Here is a 21,083-nt window from a genome sequence, read left to right as displayed (position 1 = left end):
AGACAGTTAAGGTAAGAAAATGCCCTTAGTGTCGGGGAGCCAGCAGGGAATGGTGGAGACTGTGACCAACCAGGACAGACCACGTGAAGAGGGCAGGCTTCTCTCCCTCTCCGGGGGAGGCCCTGAGGAAATATGCATCCTGTGTTACCAGACCTGATTTTTCAAGAAAGGACAAAAATCTGAACTAACTAAATCTAACTAACGAAATCTAACTTTAAAATATGGACTCCAATCTTGTATTTGAAACATTGTATGGGGCAAACCAAACACTTTCATGGGCTGGATATGGGTTGCTCGTTTAACAATCTCCCATTCAGAGGAAGAAAATAATTTTCCACAATATTCAAGGAATCAATTTCTTCTTCTCCTTGTGGGTACACAATGCCTAACGCAGAAACTTTTTAGTATTAACGTACCAATGGTAATAATAGCATGATCGTATTATTTGCAAGCCTCATGACATTCTCAAAGACGGAAAGACCTGTAATACTCAAACCAGTTGTCATTTGCCCCAAAGAAATGAGAGATACAATTACATGGGCTCATAGCAGAAGTGCCGGAAATTTTTAGGTAATATGCTCGTTGTCCCTGGACCCTCTTCCAGGTTTGACAGGGCAGCCATCTCACATTTTAATAGAAGAAATATTTGCATGTAGGTGATATGTGTGTTGGGTGTTGAATTGTTTCTGTCCTGTAGCTGGCCGAAAGTCCTTTCTAAACATGTCTCCCCACCCTTCTCTTTATTTTTGCTTCCCCAACCAGGGGACATCTAGCGAGGTCTGGAGACATTTCTGAATGTCGTAGCTGGGGGAGTGGGATGCTGCTGGTATCTAGTAGGTCGAGGTCACGGATGCTTCTACACATCCTCCAGTCCATGGGACAGCCCCTCCCCTGCCACACACACCCCGCAGAAAGCCATCTGGCCCAATGGGCAGTGGTGCTGAGGCTGAGAGACCTCAGCTTTACCCCAGCTCTGCATGTTCTGAGTTTGCTCTTAAAAGAGGGGCGGGGAGACATGGTCCAAATCATTGGAAATAGATTTGCCATTGGCCAGACAGGAACCTGGGGAGGACAGATGCTTGTTCAAAACAGTCTTTGCCTTTGGGTTGAGGCATAAGTTCCAACCCATTCAAATTCCAGGGAGGGTAGGGGGAAGGTATCCTCCAGAGAGGGCTCCTGTCTTCCTTTCAATTCACCTGTCCTAGTTCCTCTTCAGGCTTGGTCCGGAACTTCTGGTTCTCAGCGCTGCCCCACCAAGCCACAGCCTGACTTGCATGGGGGAAAAGCCTGCCCTTCTGCCTCTCTCCCTCCTCGGGCCTCTGTCCCTCCCTGCCTCGACTCCTCCTTAGTTGGTTTCCTGCTTAGTTCTTGGTCATTCATCTTTCTGGAGTTTCTACACCTTTCACCCTATGAACACTGGCATCTTTATCTTAGCCAGTCTTCTCTGTGTCATTATTATTATGCTAAAAGAATTTTGATCTCTTTCTAAGACTGAGTCATGTCACTCCTAGAGCTTTATTTTAACCTTAATCTTAACCTCCAACAGATGAGATTTGAAGAAGATTAAAAAAAAAAAAAAAAAAAAAGCCTTCGGTAATTCTGCAGATTCTCAATTGTATCATGCATCCCAAACTGCATGTTTACAGGCAAAGTTACGAGGGTTAGAGATAGGTCCTTACATGGATACAAGGACCACGGTACCAAAGACGCTGGACCAGAAATCCCTCTAGAAAAGCTTCTGGTAAAACACAAGAGCCACAGCAAACCATGCCTTCTCCCTGGGACCTCTGGGACCTGGCAAGCTGTGTGCTTTCCTCTGAGCTCTCCTTGAATGGGGGAGACCTGGGCCAGATGAGGAAAGAGGATCCACCCCCCACACACACATGCCCCACCCCCACCAATGCATGTGTTTTCTCTGCTCAGGCCTGAAGTGTCTCACCAAGGCAGGGAGAGCACATTCTTATGATTTTTATCCTGTTCCACTCTTCTTCCCAAATTAGATAAGCAATAGATGCTCACGACGAAACAAGCACATGACCCTGAGACATGGAGAATCCAGAGTAAGGGCTTCCCCACGCCCTCCTACCTCCCAGCTTGGACAGGCAGAGCATCTGTGGGCTGTCTGCCCTGACATGAGACACCACAGACGAGCTCAGCCCTCCCCGGCCCTCCCCGGGCCTGCCGTCTGCTGGCTCTCCAGGCATTTAAACGGCAGCAGCCAAAGAAGGAAGAGTTGTATGCAGGGCGCTTCCAGGTCTCGAGCCAGCAGAAAAGGAAGGCGTAGGGATGCTCTGTGGGCCTCTGGCTGGGTCTATTCTCTCCTCACCTCTGGGACTTCTTCAAGGGGTGGCTTCTCCCCAGAGCAGTTACAGGAGAGGAAAACCACGTGGCTTCAAGCAACTGCTCAGGAGACGTTCGGAAAGAACAACACGGTGGCTTTTGAGACCTGCTGGATACCGTGGTTCCTCACCCCAGAAAAAGCATCACACTCCCCTTGCTGTGGTCTATTTTGGGATTCACTAAGGTCATCTCAAACAGCCTTCGGTTTCAAGACTCCTGACCCTCTCACTTAATTTCACAGAACACTTTCACCGGAGATGGCTGGTTATTTGATGACAGTGTCTAAAAAGACCATCAAAACTAAATTCACTGTACTTTAGCTTTTAAATATATTGTATAAAATACTTAGCTTGGGAAGTAGAACATATTTGAAAATTGCATCAATAACCAATTAGATATCCCATCAGGGGAAGGATCTTGGACACTGTAAGATATTCGTGTCTTTCTCCTTTTCTGTATTGCTTATGTATTTTTAAGTGCTGTGTAATTATGGTAAAAAGGTTAAGTGGTTGCCTGATCTGGTTAGATAGAGAGAGAGGGTAGAGCAGAAAGATAACATTTCAGTCAAGATATACAGGCAGGGAGAGAGAAGAGAGAAGGACAGACAGAAAAGCAAAGCACAGGAAGCCAGAAAGGAAAAGTGTCCTGGAGTCACCTGTTGGCTAAGTGCTTGGGTTTCACACATAACTCAGGTGGGCTGTGATGCTGCCCCCCATCCCCCATGGCCACAACTCTGGTGCAGTCACTGTAGGTTTGGAAAAACATGCGGTCTGGGCTGGAGATCGTATAAATAGGGCCGGGGACAGCTGGAGCCCTGCCCCCTTTCTCCCCTTGAAATCCAAAGAAGGGGCCCAAGGGCCCCCTCCCCACACCTGCCCTGGGGGCCTAGAAGATGGAGTGGAAGCCCTAGAGCCGGGATGCGGGATGCGTGGTTTCGGGTTGCATGGCTCCTGTGTGCCTGGGGCCTGCCACTTGAAATGCATAAACAAGCTAATAAAGTGAGAGCTTTCTGCAGTGTTGTCAGGGGTCAGCATCCGAGGTAGAGGTCAGGGGCGTATTGTGAGCTGCCCCCAGGCGCCACTGCAGCCTCTCCTCCCAAACCCTGTCTTCCCAGTGCTCAGTGACCTGTGGAAAGGGCTACAAACAAAGGCTCGTCTCCTGTAGCGAGATTTACACCGGGAAGGAGAATTACGAGTACAGCTACCAGAGCACCATCAACTGCCCGGGCACTCAGCCTCCCAGCGTCCACCCCTGCTACCTGAGGGAGTGCCCCGTCTCGGCCACCTGGAGAGTCGGCAACTGGGGGAGCGTAAGTAGACCAGCTGCTCACCAAATCCGAAAACACCGGGATCCCAAAGTCCGTCTTAAACATGTTCCGCCTGACCCATCCAAAGGGATTCTGCTCCCGGCAGAGGTGATGGGAAGCCACGGGAGTTAGGGTCTTGAAATGGGCTCATGGGAAGAGAAGTTCTGTTCTTGGGTGGCAGGGTGGCCCCGGTGCATAGAGCATGGGCTCTGAAGCTGGACAGCCTCACTGAGAGTCCTGGTGATACTACTTCCCAGTTAATGCAAGGTACAACACTTTGGCACCTCACTTTCCACATCTGCAAAATGGGTGGCTATGAAGAAGAGATGAGTTGATGTGACAGCAAATGACGAGTTACCTGTATTTTACCACAGGGCTTTTAAAAACAGGCCCCTAGAACTCTGTTAGAACTCTGTAAGCGTGACAGAAGAGCTAGTCATTGTCTCTGTGGTCTGGAAGTCAACATAGCCTAGTCCCTCCTTAATGGGGGTATTTCATTGTATTAGGGGTACAGTAAGTGAGACTAATTGGGACTGCCCTGGGATCTTGCCACCATCCCCAGCATCGACTCCTAGGTGCTCAGTGTTGGAGAGTGATGCGGTGAAACACGGAATCACTGAATGTGGTTAGGGTTTGATTCCTGGCTCCACCATGACCTTGAATGAAGTTCTTGACATGAGGGCCCCAATTCCCTCTCTATAAAAACAGAATAATGGTAGTACTGTCTCAGAGAATTTTTGTGAGGCTTAAATGAGGAAAAAAAAATATATATATATATATCATATTATGTACCCATACCTATGTCTTTATAAATACATATATGTAAGACACACATATGTATAAGCATGTGGGTATCATAGCACAGAGACAGGCCAGCCATATGCATCCCATACATGTACGGATGTTTAGCAGCCTGGGGTCTGAAATGACACCAGGACATGATGCCCAAAGCTGTGAGCTGTACACCACAGAGCCCGCGCCCCACCCCCCGCATTCTGCAGTGGCACCCCAATTCTGCTCTGCCTTGCAGTGCTCGGTGTCGTGTGGCGTGGGAGTGACTCACCGGTCTGTGCAGTGTTTAACCAACGAGGACCAGCCCAGCCACTTGTGCCCTGCAGATCTGAAGCCAGAAGAGAGGAAAACGTGTCACAATATCTATCACTGTAAGTTGGCCCATGGAAGCCATCTCTCTGCGGCATGGAGAACAGGGTTTCTTTGTTTCTTTGTCTGTCAGCCTACCCTTTTAGGAACAGGAGAATTTATAAGAGAAATAAAGATGGGGGATGTAATACACAGCATGAAGCCTGTAGTGAATAGGGCTGTGCAGTACATTTGAAAGTTGCCACGAGAGTAGATCCTAGAAGTTTTCATCAAAGGGAAAAAAACATTTTTGTCTTTTTTTGGTATCTCTCTGAAATGATGGGTGTTAACTAAACTGATTGTCATTATTCACAGGGTATGGATGTCAAGTCATTAGGAAAAACACCTTCAACCTATACAGTGCTACACGTCAATTACCTGTCCATAAAACTGAAGGAAAAAGATAAAAGAAACCTTTATCCCCCCAAAGGGAAAGAATTAATTTTAAAGAAATCGCCCCCCCCCACACCTTTTAAAAACCAAATAGCATTAGTGTGAACAGGATATTCACTCCACAGACCGTCGGTGGACATCTTGGAGCACCACTCTCCATTTTTGCATTTCATGTTTTCTAGGTGAGTTACCCCAAAACTGCAAGGAGGTAAAGAGACTGGAAGGAACCAATAAAGATGGTGAATATTTCCTGCTCATCAAGGGAAAGCTCCTAAAGGTAAACGTTGGACACCAGTCATTATTTCTAGAATGATCTGGGAGCGCGTGGCCCCGGGCCTCATCATCTGGCTGCTGAGCCGCTGTTCATTCTAAATCCGTTATTTCTGGTCTTTCAGATCTTCTGTGCAGGGATGCAGTCGGACCACCCCAAAGAGTACGTCACGCTGGTGCACACCGACTCAGAGAATTTCTCCGAGGTGTACGGGCATAGGTAGGAATGCTCGGGCTCAGAAGAACACAGACACCTGCAGACCCCCGGAAAGACCGCCCCATCCTCACCAGAACATTCTCCCTGTAATGCAGGTTGCACAACCCCACCGAGTGTCCGTACAACGGGAGCCGACGGGACGACTGCCAGTGTCGGAAGGACTACACAGCGGCTGGGTTTTCCAGCTTCCAGAAAATCAGGATAGACTTGACGACGATGCAGATCATCAGTAAGGGCCATGGAGCGTCACGGGGGAGGGAATGTGTTCGTGAGTCTGTCCCTTCAGAGAGCAAGCTGCACACTGCTCACTGGCTAGGGACCAGGCGCTGAGATGCCAAGGGGAGCAGGATGAGCTGCTGGGGCCTGGCGATGGCAGCCCCGTCCCAGCTGCGTGGGGGCGGGGCTTGCCCCTTTCCGTTCCCTGCCCTGCGGCCAGTCCCTGGAAAGAGACTGCTTGCTCGCAAGGGGCGGAGCTACGCCACACTGGGAGGCCGGGGAGGGAGGGTGGGGGGGTGATGAATGAATGGAGGAGGTGTAGGTCTCTGAAGCGAGCTAGTGCACTGCGGGGAGACAGGGAAGCACCCCCCAAAACGGGACTCTGAACCCAGAACTGAAGGTCCCCTAATAGCAGGGCGCAGAGTATCAGTGTCAGGAAGGGAAGGGTGGAAAATGTTTTTAAAGGAGAAGAAAGAACAGATACAAACCTCGAAGCTAAGAGACTTGTGTGCAGTCATCTGTCTCCTACGCGGCTCCCCCTTGCAGAGCATACGCAGGAGCAGGGCTTATGCCAAATTTTATCTGATTGTCGGCTTATGGAAGAAAAATGGCGCACAGACTTACCTTTTTTCAGCATATCTTTTTTAAAGATTTTATTTATTTGTCAGGGAGAGAGAGAGCACAACCAGGGGGAGCAGCAGGCAGAGGGAGAAGCAGGCTCCCCGCTGAGCAAGGAACTTGATGCAGGACTCCATCCTAAGGCCCTGAGCCCAAGGCAGACATTTAACTGACTGAGCCACCCAGGCGTCCCCAGACTTATTTATTTATTTATATTTTAAGATTTTATTTATTTATTTGACAGAGAGAGATCACAAGTAGGCAGGGAAGCAGGCAAAGGGCAGGTGGAAGCTGAGCAGAGAGCCTGATGTGGGGTTGGATTCCAGGACCCTGAGATCAGGATTGGAGCCAAGGGTAGAGGCCCAACCCACTGAGCCACCCAGGCGCCCCAAGACTTACCTTTTTAAACTAGCCTCTATATGAGCTGAATCGTTACCCTAGCGCGCACTGCATTTTTTTAGGGACATTAATCCTAGGTATGATTAAAGACAGCTAAGCTATCCAAGCATGTTCCCTTGAATAGAGGAAAAACAGAAATCATGAATAATTAATTTTTCCTCATTAACATGGCTCCCATAGTATTGCACTGCCCTCCTCTTGAGAGAGATTAAATTTGATTTGTACCCAGATACTTCTATTGCCTTCAGCCAGCCTGATGCGGGCTAAAGGCAGAGAGTCTGCAGTTTTCAAGCTCAGGAAAAACACTCCAGTTAAGACAGTTAAGACCCAGGGCTTCTCTGCCCTGAAGCCGCAAGGGCCCCTTTCCCTGCAGGATGGAGAACTCAGATTTCCCTCGCACTGGAGCGACTGCAGGAAGATTAAGGCTTTTTGCTGTTCCCGAAAGGCTAGGCAGGAAGGTAAAAAGCTGCCTTGTGCCTCCCGTTCCACAAGCGACAACTTTTGGGCGATTCCCACTTAACTCCGCCTGATCTGTGGTCCCCATTTGTAGAGCTGCTCTTGGGAGCTCTAAAGAGGGTTAAAAACACAAGCCTTGTTTTTATTGGCTTTTTTTTTTTAAACTACAAGTGAGCCCCAAACTTGAGAAACTGCCATTAATACTTTCAAGATGTGGGTTCTAATGGCTGCACATTTTGGCAATAATAGTGCATAGGCCATGAGAGGACAGAAGAAGCCTCGGGGAAGAACTCCTAAGTAGTTGGAAATGTTCTTGTGGCTTATTTCCTCCTGTCCTTTAAGCCTGAGAGGCGGTGTTCAGGACAACCGAGGACACCACATTTAATGGAGGTAATTCACATATGTAGGTATAGGAGAACCGATTCCAAAGTCACCTTAAACCCCCCTTTTTGGCCTCCATACTGTGAAGAGATTGTGCAGATAAAGCCCAGGGAATGAGGCTCTTGGAACCACAGATATAATGGGGAAAAAGCAAGTGCCCATCTGGATTCATTTGGTCACTAATGATACTTTGGATTTTTTTTCCCCCTCTCCTCCTCCCTCTTACTCTTCCTCTTGCTACACGCCTTCCCTTCTGCCTCCCTGCGACCGTCCTGTCCCTTCTGTACCTTTTTGTCCTTCTCTCCCTTTCTCCGAAACGCCGCAGCCACTGACTTACAGTTTGCCAGGACGAGCGAAGGGCACCCTGTCCCTTTTGCCACAGCTGGGGACTGCTACAGTGCTGCCAAGTGCCCGCAGGTACGTGCTGGGGCTCCCCTGACCAGGGACCCACATCCCGCCCTGCCCCCAGGGACCCTTGGCTGCGATGGCTGCTGGGAGTACAGAGAGATACCCTGGGAAGGGTCCTGTGCCCGCCTGCCTCCAGAGAGAGTCTCAGCAGTGCTCGGAGCTATAATCCTGTCATTCCTAGTGTTTCCCAAGGAACCGATCAGAGCTACACCCCCAAACTTCTGCATTCAGCAAAATCATAGTAGTAATCAGCACCTATCAGTACCTATCACAGTAGTAAAAAATAAAAATAAAAATAGTAGGAGTAGTAGTAAAAAAAAAAAAAAAAGAAGAAGAAGAAGAAGAAGAAGAAGAAGAAGAAGAAGAAGAAGAAGAAGAAGTAGTAGTAGTAGTAGTAAGCGAGAGGCCGGATGGCAGGGGTCTTGCTTAAACAAATGATGACAGTTAATGACATGAATATTACGCAGTCAGTGGTGTGCTGCTTTGTTCCCTAACTGGCTCTTGAAACTGAAAAGCCTGCTTCGTAGCCTTTGCCCAGTTCCAAGGTGTAAATAGTCTCCTTCCCCACCCCCACCCGACTCCACTCCAGTAACTGATTTCAAGCCGGTGGTGATGTCACTAAATGGAGCTCACATGCCAGGGTCAGCCATTAAGAATTCTCAACAGAAAAATTCTTATCACTACCTCAGATGTATAAAATGTATCGTAATTCAGGCAAAGAAGTGCAAACGTATCATCGCCTACTGGATTCCCTCCTCAGTAGAGCCACAGAACGGCCGGGGCATTGCCCAACTATACTTCCACGCTTTCTTGCCTCTTTAGAGGCCTGGCGAGTTTTAACTTGCCTTTTGAAACCTGCTGGCATTATAATCAGCCCACTGCCAAATTGGCAAAGCAGGCACCAATCGTTGCAAGAAGCTTCTGCCCTGAGAAGGGATAAGGAATTGGGCAGGAGAACTTGGCCCCTGTTCTTGCTCTGGTTCTTGCTCTGGGGTCTTCACAAGGCTTTTGCTAAACAGTGGGTCAGGAATTTCCCACTTTGCCGACAGGCCTTCAAAAGTCTGGCAACTGGGACTGGGAGATGCATTTGGAATCCCAGGCACTGCCTCCCCAGGATGGATGTACGCCCAACCACAGAGACCATCCAAAGACAAACACATCTGAATTTTCTTTTAACGAAGTGTTTTCTCAGCCCCCAGCTTCAGAAAGCAATGCTAAACATTTTAGAGAAGTGAAAAGGAAGCTCTCAGGGAGAAAAAAAATAAACAAAGGGCATAATGGTAAAAGAGGGCCTCTCCTCTATTACCCAGGAATTGAAAACTTTTGAAGTGCTGTTTCTTTAGAGCAGCTGATGACTTCAAACACCCCATTGGTATGGGTTAGCATTTTAACAGCTAATACAGGAGCCCTGTCCTGCCTCTTTCAAAAGTCGGAGGATTTTCTTGCTTCTCTGCACTGCATCTTTGGGGGAAGTTTAAGTAAATGAAAGGTAATTTGCATTCATTTCTTTTCATAATTCAGAGACAAATGAACTTATTGATTTGCTAAATCCAGCCCCCAAGCAGTTGCTAAATGAGAAAACCCAAAGGCTAGTGAGAAGCTAATTTGTATTTTTCTTAGCCCAATCTTCAAACCACATCGGGCATTTTGAGAATTCAAGCCGTGAGTGTTGCAGATCGGTTTTCTGGGGAAAGGTCTGTGCGAGGTGCTTTGGGGCAGATGGCTTTTCCGGGGACCTAATGATTGCACACAAGTCAGAGTAGAGGGACGTTTTGCTTGCCACTCTGCTTCTTCCTCCCCGTGCACAGTGTTGCTTTGGGGATCTGTGTAGCAGTAAGAGCTGGTTTGCCGTGAGCCCCCAACTCAAAATGCAGCCAGAATGTGGTTTTCTATTCTGATCACTGGGGATGTGGCATTATCGTGGTTGATGCCGGTATTAGTCTCATTTATTGAGGGTTTCCTAGATTGTAGGCTTCGTCCAGCATTTCTAAGTCACGGTAGCATATAATCCCCACAGCAACTTGTGAGAAGTACTGCACCCCCTTACAGATGAGAAAATTGAGCCACCAAAAGGTTGGGTAGCTTGCCCCAACACAGCTGGTGCTCACTAGAGGCCGAACTCGATCTCAAGTGTGTCTGAGTGCAAACCCATACTGGCTGACATGTCCGCCTGACATGGCTTGCATGAAAGACTTTGCAGCCTTCCCTTCTGTCCCAACAAAGAGCAAAACCTCTGTCTCAGGCACATCTTCTGCAAATCTCTCTGGACCCTCTGGCGTGTGCATAACTCCGAATTACTTTTATTCTCTTAAATGAGCAACAGGAAGTAGTAGCTATCCCTCTAGGGCCTTCTACCCCTTGCAGATGAGGGGCAAAGATGTATGGCCTGGAGCTAAGAGGACAGTAAGTCTTTACTTCTTGGTGGCTCCCAACTTAAGGTGGTCCTTATCAGCAGAAGATGGAGGTCCTGGGGAGGGTGGGAAGAAAGTGAGGAGGAAGACCTCCTGTTCCGTGAGGTGTATGGCCTGCACTGAGACAGCAGGTCTACCTAGCTATGCAAAGGGTGTGAGCTCAGATCCTTGACCCGAGGGCAACTGGGGGGGGTTCTTGGGCTAGAAGCCAGGTCAGCAGCCTGGACCTTCCAAGAACCCTGAGGTGGAAGTGGATGCAGTCTACCTTCTCCTGCAGGGTGGGAGTAGGGGGGCTGTCAGCATGGGAGGCAGGATGGGGATGGGGAGAGAGAGGGATCCTGGGCAGTGATGTGGGCTGGACGTTATGAACAAGTGTGAATACCCACCTCAAGGCAGGTAGCAGAGTGAGATGAAGAGGTGGCCCGGTGGGACAGGGAGGGGCTGGTGCCACTCGGAGAAGCCCATGTCTGGGGAGGCCCGGCAAGGAGGGCTTTGTGCTTCCACGTGGCCACAATTGTGGACCCCTGTTGAGGCTCTTTGACAGAGCCGCTGCTGGCATATGTAGAGTACGGTCATAAAATAATTTCCAGAGTGTTTCTGAGATATCACCTACTCTCTGCCAGGTTATGAGTTAGGTTTTAGGTGCATTATACCTTATAATTCCCTCCTATTTGCAGGTTAGATGTTACTAACCCATTTTACAGATGGATTCAGGAAAGGGAAACTGTTCACCCCAGGTCATGTTAAAAGTAGAGGAGTCTGGGTCCTAGGAAAAATTCATCCTCAACACCAGAGTTTCTCAACCTCAGCACTATTGATGTTTGGGGCTGGGTCATTCTCAGTTGTGGGGACCGTGCTGTGCACTGCAGGACATTTAGCAAGACACACCCACAACCTGCCCGTTAGGACAACCAAAAATATCGCTAGATATTGCGGATATCTGGGGGCAAGATCGTCCCCTGTTGAGAGCCACTAAGTTAGACCAGACTAATCCCCCATATCACTTCTGTGAGTTGGAGTCTTATCTGTCCCCATGTTATGGACGTGGAATCTAAGCTGTCAAAGGGGTTTCTAAACTCTGCTAAACTCTGTAAATATGAATGGTACTAATAATGGAAAAGAAACCCGCGGAGTATGCCTAGTCCGGGTAGTCAGAGAGGACAAGCCAGGGTGGGATATTTATTAAGAATCTACCAAGTGCCTAGTCATGTGTTAGAAACCATTACTGATCGAAATAAAGCAATACCAAGGCCCTCCCCTCACTAAGCTCACTGTTCTACTGGAGGCAGACAACCAACACAAAAAACAGAGGCTACCGGTATTTTTGAGGATCTCCTGGGTACCAGCCAGGTGCTGCTTGGTTAATTTCACTTAATCCTCCCTGCAGTACTCTGAGGCAGGTACTGTTATTACCTTCCATGTTACAGACGGACAAACTGAGTTCTGAGATACTGAAGAAAAAACAAAAACAAAACAAAAACAACAACAAAAAAACCCTCTGTACCAGATTTCCTCCCCGGGGAGGAAAGAGCCGAGTTTTTACTCTTAGCTCTGGCAGGCTGGGAGTCTCCACCTCACGGCCCTCCTCCCCCTGTCTTTAGTAAAGACTGCTTTGACAGAGTACGGGATTGGGCAAGGTTCAGAGAGGGAGTGAGGAAGCGTTCACCGTGAGCTTGTTGGTGCAGAACATTTTAAATCCTGAAAATACTCCTTGTGGGGCAGGAAGCCTGGACAAATGATATCAAGTGCTTTTGTGGAGTCATTTTTTTAAAGCGAGAAACAGATAGATGGGGAAAGCAAGAAAGAAGCTCTGCTGCAGCGGCTCCTAAGAAATGAGTCTAGAAACCCTGAGGTCGTGTGTGTCCCCCCTCCCCCCCCCAGCCACTCCGTTTTGAAAGGAATCCTGGAGCTGGTTGGAATCCGGGATCCGGGCGTGGAAGAGGAGGCTCGGCGGTAAAACGTGTAGAATGGGGCGCATGCGCCCTCTGCTGGCGATTCCGAAGAACGCGCCTCTCCTTTGAAGTCCCGCCCCGCTGCGTTTAGTACGCAGAGAGCTCCGCCACGGCGGGGAGCTGCAGCCCAGGAAGCTTTGGCAGCAAGATCTTGTTAGAAAAATTACACTGTGGCATTTTGTTCCTGAAGGAATCTGATAATTGTAAGCAACATCAGGATTGCTGTGTTAGGGAGGAAGAATGATGCTGGTTGAGAGCAAGGACTTTGAAGTCAGGAAAATGTGAGTTGGACTCTCACTGTATCCTGCAGAAGTTAATCACCTCTGCCGGGCCTCAGTTTCCCCTTCTGTGAAGAGAACCGCTTCATAGTGCTCTTAGGAGGATGCATGAGATGATGCATGTAAAGTGCCTGGCCCAGACCTCCTCCCCTCCTTCCAAAAAAACCCTCATTAATTAGTGGCTATCGTAATTGATTAATGTCCTCCTTCCCAAGTTCCCTTTTATTGTGTAGCCTTTGCTCAGGACATCACGTGGACTAAAAATCTCTTTCATTGGCCATTTCTTCCAGGGTCGTTTTAGCATCAACCTTTACGGAACCGGCCTGTCTTTAACCGAATCAGCCAGATGGATATCACAAGGGAATTACGCTGTCTCCGACATTAAGAAGTCTCCGGTAAGGTTACCTAGTGGCTTCGGATGGGTTTTGTTTTCTCTTTCCTTCTTCCGTGTTCGTCTGTGTGGTGGTGCTAAAGGAATGAATGTGCTTTCGCATTTCCTCAAACTGTTATGCGAAGTGTCAGGATGAGAATGTAGGAAATAAATTGAAGGTGAAGCATGGATAAGTGAGTGTATCAGAAAGAGCCTTGCTTCCCTTCTGGTGAATTCTTCCCTGAGTCGCAAACCTGTGAACCATCCAGATAATTAGAGGATGCTTAACCAGGAAGCTGAAAGCAGGAAGTCCTTCTTTTAAGAGTGTGTGGCCCAGACCCTTTGAGTTAGCCAGCATGAGATTCCTTCTGTGAACTTAAAGAAAAAGATGTTTCTTGTTCTTGTTGTTTTGAGGAAACTCGAAATACAAAAGAGACTGGAAGAAAGGGATAGCTTACCAGGTGATTTTTCTGGAGAGTTAGGGAAACACTCAGGGGTTCCACACTAACCAGCTTTTCATGCTCTGAAATCTTGCTGCTTGTGGTCCAAACAGAGCACCAGCATCACCGGAGGCTCATTGCAAAGGCAGTTTCTGGGGCCCCAGAGCTTCTCAGGCAGGATCTGCCGCTGAACAAGGTCGCCAGGTAGATCATTAGCACAGCATGGCTTGAGAAGCACTGGTCTCTGCAACTGTGTCTCAGCGCTGTTTCTTAGAATCACCTGAGAAAGCTTAAAATGCATGTTCCCCAGCCCCGCCCCCCCCCACCCCAGCCTGACTCACCAAATGGGAACCTCAGAGGCAGGGTTAGAATTTTAAACTCCCTGGACGATTCTCTTGTAGGGCCAGGGCAGAAATTGCTGCCTGTTCATCAACCTTCCCTCAGAACTTCTGAGGACCTGGGATAGGAACCTGACCTGTGGACAAATGGGAAATTTACCAGAGTATGACCCATGGTCCCAAGTCCTTCTTCAACCACGACCCCCGGGGTCTCCTTAGAAGTGTGGGAGGGGAGGAAGAAAACAGGATGAGGACTGGAAAAGCAGGTACCGTTCCAAAGTAGGCTGCCAGCTCAAATGCAGGATACCCAGGTAAATTGGAATTTGAAATAAACAAGCAACATTTTTTTTAAACTGTAAGCTTGTCTTAAACATTGCATGGGATGTATTTCTTCTAAAAAAAATATTTCTTTGAAATTTACGTCTGACTTGGTGTCCTGTATTTTTATTAGCTAAACCTTATCAAAATCGGAATATAAAAATGAAATTCAAGCTGCTTCCCCCAGGAAGAAACAGCCACTTGCAACTTCCCGTGGAAATCCCAGAGTTTCCCATGCCCATTTTTTTAGCTGCCAGGGATAAATTTGTCTATGAAAAAACCATCTTACTCCCTTTTTTTCCTCTAAGCCAATCAGCCCCTCATATCTAATTCACTAACTGGCCAATTTGATTGCTCATAAATCATTAAATGTTTTCCTTTGCACTGAAAGGAGTAAAGATAGCTGACCACACATGTGCTTTAGTGGGTGCTCCCAAATTATAATGTTCTTCCCCTGCCACTACCCCTCAGGGTCCATATATTATGGAGCATTCGCTCAGAGGAACAGAAATCTTAACTGTCCAAAATGGTCAGACTTGAGGCATGATTCCGTAGGAAACCATCCTTGTAAACTATGTAACATAAGTTTCAGTCCTGTTTAGTTTCATCCAGAAACTAAAAATTATTACGGCAGGGAGCGCCACCTGCTGGAGAGAGTGGTCTCCATCCTGCAAAGATCTGTTGGCCGGTTCCCAAGCTTGGGAGGGAAGTTAGCCTTTGCTACAGGGAGTCGGTTTGACAGGGTCTGTCCAGCACTCTTTATGAATCCCGGGAGCCAGGTCAGAGTCATCCATAGCCTTTGGCAGCCCTGAGAAATGTCAAACCAGTGTTCCCCTAAATCAGTGGTTCTGGAACCCGAGTGTGTATCCGCATCACCTGTGACATTCATCAGCTGCATTAGCTGCAGGGCACAGCCAGCCTCAGGTGCCTGAGGCGCTCAGGTCATGACCTCCAGGGTGGTGAGTTCGAACCCCACATCCAGCTCTGCACTGGGCATGCAGCCTGCTTGGGATTCTCTCTCTCCCTTTCCTTCTGCCCCTCCCTCCCAAAACAAATGAAAGAAAACCACAGCCAGCCTCAGGAGGGTCTCAAAATGTACATTTCCAACAATTTCCTGGGTAGTGCTGATGTCCCTGGTCTAGGATCACATTTTGAGGACCACTGACTGGTTAAATCAACCCCAAATCCTTCCCTTCAAAGTTGCACCTTTTAATTTCCCTGAATAACCAGTATTCCGTGTAATGGAACACAGTTTGCCAAACTGGATAAGGTCCTGCTCTCACCATTACCTGCCACCGTGTCCCCGAGGCACTGAGGCCTTGGTCCTCTGTGGCTAGCCAGTCCTCTCCTATCCAAACGGCCCTGCTCTGATTTGGCCTCAAATCATCACTCCTTACTTTTTTTCCCTTTTCTACTGGAAGCTATAGGGAAAAGGACTTAGTGAAAATCTCAATTCTCCAAACCTGGTTGGCAATAAAATGTTTTCCCCAAGCAGAACTGTGGGGAAACTCTAATCACAACCAGGAGAAAATTGAATTGCCAGAACCACTATCTCATCATCAGGAGGAAGAACCAGTAAAAATAAGTCTCATTGTCAGGTTCACTGGGGGCTCCCCAGGTGTCCTGGAAAGATACTTCTCCTATTTTAAACTAATATGAATGATTACTTTTATGATTAAAATAGCAACACTTACTGGGCAAATGGCATGCATTAAACCCCATTTTCCCCAGCTTTCTCATCCTATCTGGAAAAGAAATTTTAGAAGGTGGGTGAGGGTAAGCCCATGATGTCGCTTTGGCCCAGGGATCCCAGGCCCGAGTGCCAGCGGGCAGCCCCTGGTGCTGAAATGAGAGCTCCCGGTGGCTGCAGAGAATGGAGGTTCAGCTCGCAGACCCCCCCAAGTAGGGTTGCCTGTTCCCTCACTTACTAGCTCTTGAGCAAGGGGGGGTGGGGTGGGGAATGGTTTCATCATATATAAAATGAGGATCATCGTTGGGTTCTTCTAAGGCCTACAGGAAATAGGGTCCAAAAGTTGTCCTGATGTCCCGGGGCAAACAGCATGCCCACAATAGGTGTTCGCTCTCAGTGTTATCCCGCTTCCCTGCCCTGAGGCTTGCAGTCAGGTTTAAGAAGCTGGCCAAGGTGACAGAGGAAGTAGGCTTGCTTGAGGTGGAAAAGTGGAAGGACAGGAAACAGTGGCCTGAGTGGGGGCTGAGTCTGGACCCGGCTGGCACCCAGAGCACCATGGACTTTCTGTCCCTGTGACCCCCACCCCAGCTGAGAATGAGGCTGGTGGGACACCCCCTCGGCCTAGGGCTGCTTTACCTTCCCCTGCTGTGCTCAGGAACTCGTGAGTTTCTACTCTGCTTGTGGGTGAGGGACAGACAGACAGACGGAAAGGCGAGCATGCCCTGGATGTGAGACGGGAGAGACCATGCTGAAACACCAAGCGAGCTCTTCTGCCAGTGACATTCCACGCACCCTCAACTCAAGAACGCGCCCAGGATATGAAAGGGCCCTTAGCCCCATCCACAGGTCCTGTTTCTGAGCTGTTCTCCGACCCTCTGTCTTGGAGGAAGTTCTGGAACAGTCTTGAGAGCCGAGGGAGTGAGGAGGAGGTTCACTTCAGGCCACATGGAAGACGTACCCCCCGAGTCTCTATCCTACTTTGCATGGCTGGGGAAGTTGTGGGGTCCACAAGGAACGAGGGGCCCATGTTTCTGAGACCTGGCTGCCTGACCCAAGGCCCGAACCACATTCCTTGTTCTGGGAGAAGTGTTGAAGATTGAGGAATTGCTTTGAAATTAAAAATGAACTCTGTATTGTCATAGAGGAGATGGACTCAATTTATATCTTTTAGCTCATTCACAACCAGTGGAGTTAAGGTAACATGAGATAAAAGTGGGGTGGGGGGCAAGGTGCATGTGTATACATGGGACCGAATCGGTTCTCAGTCAGCTACCATGGGCTGCCTCCTAACCCACAACTCGCTTATGAAAATCCAGCTATCCACAAGTATAAAAATCATACTATAGGCCAGTAGAGAAAAACAACATTTTACAGATGTGTGTTTTTCTTCTTCCCACAGAAGTTCGATGTTTAAATATATTCTTTTTTTTTTTTTTAAGACTTTATTTATTTGAGAGGGAGAGAGTGAGAGAGAGAGAGAGAGAGCACAAGAGCAGGGTGAGGGCAGAGAGAGAAGCAGACCTGAGCAGGGAGCCCAGTGTCAGACTCCTACCCGGGACTCCAGGATCATGATATGAGCCGAAGGCAAATGCTTAACCAACTGAGCCGTCCAAGGACCCAATGTTTAAATATATTCTAAATGTTAGGCAGTGGGGGCACCTGGGTGGCTCAGTCATTTGTTGTCTGCCTTCAGCTCGGGTCATGATCCCAGGGTCCTGGGATGGAGCCCCGCATCGGGCTCCCTGCTCAGCCGGAAGCTGGCTTCTCCTCCCTCTCCCACTCCCCCTGCTCGTGTTCCCTCTCTCGCTGTGTCTCTGTCAAATAAATAAATGAAATCTTTTAAAAATAATAACAATAAAAATAAATAAATGTTAGGCAATGTATATATTCACATCTGTGTGACTCTATGTATACATATGTGTGTATATCGATCAATCAATTGATAATCTCCTGTGTTTTTTGGGCAGCTCACCACCAGCACACTCCAAAGAAATATACATAAACACACCTCAAACAAAGATGTGCTGACTTTTCTAAATTACATGAGCCTACTTCCCCTATTTATATTGACTGAGAAAACCAGAAAATACAGTGAAAAGCATGAAATATAAACTATTCATAATGGAACAGATAGTTACTCATTTTAATTATATGTAATAGCTCAAACCAAGCTAGGAAAATATTCATTTGAAAGAGCTTTTTAGAGGGCTTGCTCTAATGAAGAAATAAAAATGATTTATAATTAGTGTTTCATTGTATGTGAGTGGGTACTACTAAGATGCTGGGAAATATACCTTTTTCTCTAAAATAGCCACCGTTTCCATGACAATTGTGTCTATGCTAATCATTTTCTTAGTGGGTTTTTTTTTCTTTGTACTCTGTACTAAAAATGATGAGTTTTCGCTCAGACTTTATCTAAATCACATTAGCAGAGTCCCAATTAGTGAAATAGCAGGAACGTTGCAAAGCCATTATCAGCAACTTTATACGTACCCAGACTTTTCCTCATCTCCATGAGAGCAGACTATGATGGAGATTCACACATAAAAACTTTTATGATAATAATAGCTAATATTTTTTGAGCATGTACATTTGGCCAAGTAGTCTGCTAAGTACTTTATGTACATTCTTGCATTTACACCAAACCTTTGAAGTGAGACAAATATTATCCCCATTTTACAGATGCGCCAGGAAATCAAGGCATAGAGAGTTTGTTTTAAAATGCAGTACAGGGGCACCTGGGTGGCTCAGTGGGTTAATGCCTCTGCCTTTGGCTCAGGTCATGATCCCAGGGTCCTGGGATCAAGCCCCACATTGGGCTCTCTGCTCAGCGGGGAGCCTGCTTCCCTTCCTCTCTCTCTGCCTGCCTCTCTGCCTACTTGTGATCTCTGTCTGTCAAATAAATAAATAAAATCTTTAAAAAATAAATAAAATAAAATAAAATGCAGTACAGGCCAGTCAGTCTGACCCTGGTTCTGTGCACTGCTGGGGCACGAGAGAGTGTGGATAAAGCATGAGCTTGGATGAGACAGAAGACATTCCAGCACATCAGGATTCTCCAGGCCCGCAGACCAGGGCTTCAGCCTGTGGAGAAGGTTCCTAGCTAGAACCTTCTAGAAGGTAGAAGGCTGGAGCTAGCTAGAAGGATGATCTGGCATCAGATCTGGTTGGCGGTGTCAGACCGGCTCCAGAACTAATATGAACCCCTAAACACAGGACCAGTTAGGGTCTTAGAAATCAGTCTTCCATCTCAATAACACTCATAATCAAGGGGAAGTGAATTTTTCAAAGAGAAACTATTTTGTTCTCTTTATTTGTTAAATTGGCAAAGCTTGCTTGCTTGCTTGCTTGCTTGCTTGCTTTTTAAATGAAATGATTTGCAAGAGACTTTCGGAGCTTGACCATAGGAAGCAAATCTTCACAACCTTGTCCCAGTTCTGGGAATGTAGCCCAAAGATATCCTGGAATGCAGGCACAAATAGAGTTCATCACAGTGTTGCTCCCAACAGTGGAAAATGTGAAACATCTAAGATGCCAAACATTGTGCAGGAATGAAGGGGTGGTGGAGGGTGGCTAATATGACATGGTAAATTTACACAGTGAGCTACACTGTTACAATTAAGGAGTTCTCCGATGCATGGTCAAGTGTTAGGGAATGAATTAGCCAAGCAGTCTGAATTGCAGGTCAAAAAGGAAGTGTGTACATCAGCTTCAGCCTCCTATTCACTCATTTATTCATTCATTTAACAAATGTGCATTTAGTGTCACTCTGAGCCATACACTGTTGGGTCCTGGAGACCTAGGAATTGAAAAAGACATTGGCCTTACCCTCACAGGGCTTACACTGTAGCAGGAAGACAGATGTAAAGAAAGAATTACCCCGTTTTGCCTGATGCTGTGTGGCAGGAAACTGGGGAAGGAAGGTGTCTGAGAGGCAGTGGTCCTTGGGCTGAGTTCTGAAAAATTTAACAGTTAAAAGGTGGGATGACCCAGTGTCCACCGAGGGGAAGAGGGACCCAGAAGAGGGTTCCAATTACAGGGAACGGCATCGTATGTGCAAAGGCCCTGTGTGATAAAAGGCATGTCCGAAGAGCAGCCCAAAGAAATGCAGAAGTCTGGGGTGGGGTAGAGGGAAGGGGTGGTATCTGGAGAGTCGGAAGATGAATCTGGAGGGGCAGCAAACTCCGTCTGTGAAAAACCACATAATTTATGCTTATTCATAAACATTTTAGACTTTACCAGCCAGGAGGCAAAATCAATAATATTATGTATTGATAGGACAAGAGTGGAAAGAAATTTGTATAAAATTTTTATGGATGGAGTTTTAAAAATAATAATGGAGTTCAATTTTTTTTTTTTTTTTTTTGCCATACATTTTTACCAATGAGAAGAATGGAATATTCGGAGTGGATAATACTTTGCTGAATTAGCTGAATATTTTGCTTCCTTCTCTATTATCAAAATTGGTTATAAGTGTTTCTTAATGCTGGTCAGAGATGGGATTTTCTGTATTTCATCTTTATAAATGTTTTTTAAATGATAAAAAATATATATATATAGTCCACAACTGATACAGTCCACAACCATATAATTTTCATAGAGCATATTCATGGCTTGGCAAGCATTTCTAGAATTCTGTTAGATTATTCTCTTGGTATTTGCCCTCCAGAATGTCATTACATCGCAGATTAGGTACTTGCTACGAAGGTAAGATGGAAGCTTTGTTACATGGATTTTGAAGTATGATATTTTATTTGCACTCACATCAAAGTCCAAAAGATGCTGTTGGAATGGCAGCTCAGGCTCAGAAAATACGTCCACAGATATTTATGTGGCATGACTTATAGCTTCTTGTTTTAACTTTCAGTAGAATGGAAAGTACAGAAAGCAGCTTAACATTACTTCTGATTGGAACAATATTAACTGCCATTACAATGACGTTACCACAGTGTAAGTTGGACCTGTAAGTAGACGTCTTGCCTTGAAATTTAAGTTCAGTTCACTAAGAAATATTGTCAAGTCGACAGCAAAAGCTAGTGTCCAAAGCCAGTGAGTGTCCAAGGGCAGCGACGGAGAGCAGTTCTCATTCAGAAACCTTTAAATCCCAGCCCTGTGAGCTCAAACGTTCACAGTAAAACTTTA

General features: G+C 47.0%; 1 protein-coding gene across 5 annotated transcripts in view; it reads left to right on the top strand.

Moving 5' to 3' along the window:
- ADAMTS9 (ADAM metallopeptidase with thrombospondin type 1 motif 9) overlaps nucleotides 1-21,083 on the top strand; it is a 164,176-nt gene that overhangs the window by 131,001 nt on the left and 12,092 nt on the right. For 4 of the 5 annotated variants that reach the window (XM_059161434.1, XM_059161432.1, XM_059161433.1 and 1 more), the window contains 7 exons: nucleotides 3,455-3,649; nucleotides 4,677-4,809; nucleotides 5,362-5,456; nucleotides 5,575-5,669; nucleotides 5,762-5,895; nucleotides 8,062-8,153; nucleotides 13,076-13,180. In XM_059161434.1, coding sequence (XP_059017417.1) covers nucleotides 3,455-3,649; nucleotides 4,677-4,809; nucleotides 5,362-5,456; nucleotides 5,575-5,669; nucleotides 5,762-5,895; nucleotides 8,062-8,153; nucleotides 13,076-13,180 — 849 coding nt within the window. Of the gene's footprint in view, nucleotides 1-3,454; nucleotides 3,650-4,676; nucleotides 4,810-5,361; nucleotides 5,457-5,574; nucleotides 5,670-5,761; nucleotides 5,896-8,061; nucleotides 8,154-13,075; nucleotides 13,181-13,708; nucleotides 13,913-21,083 lie in introns of those variants that run through there. The other variant, XM_059161431.1, reaches the window with a different exon arrangement.

The sequence above is a fragment of the Mustela lutreola genome, chromosome 2 (assembly GCF_030435805.1).
Source record: "Mustela lutreola isolate mMusLut2 chromosome 2, mMusLut2.pri, whole genome shotgun sequence".
Classification (NCBI taxonomy): domain Eukaryota; kingdom Metazoa; phylum Chordata; class Mammalia; order Carnivora; family Mustelidae; genus Mustela; species Mustela lutreola.
Note: the sequence above shows the minus strand (reverse complement) of the source record. Positions and strands in the feature narration are given on the sequence as shown.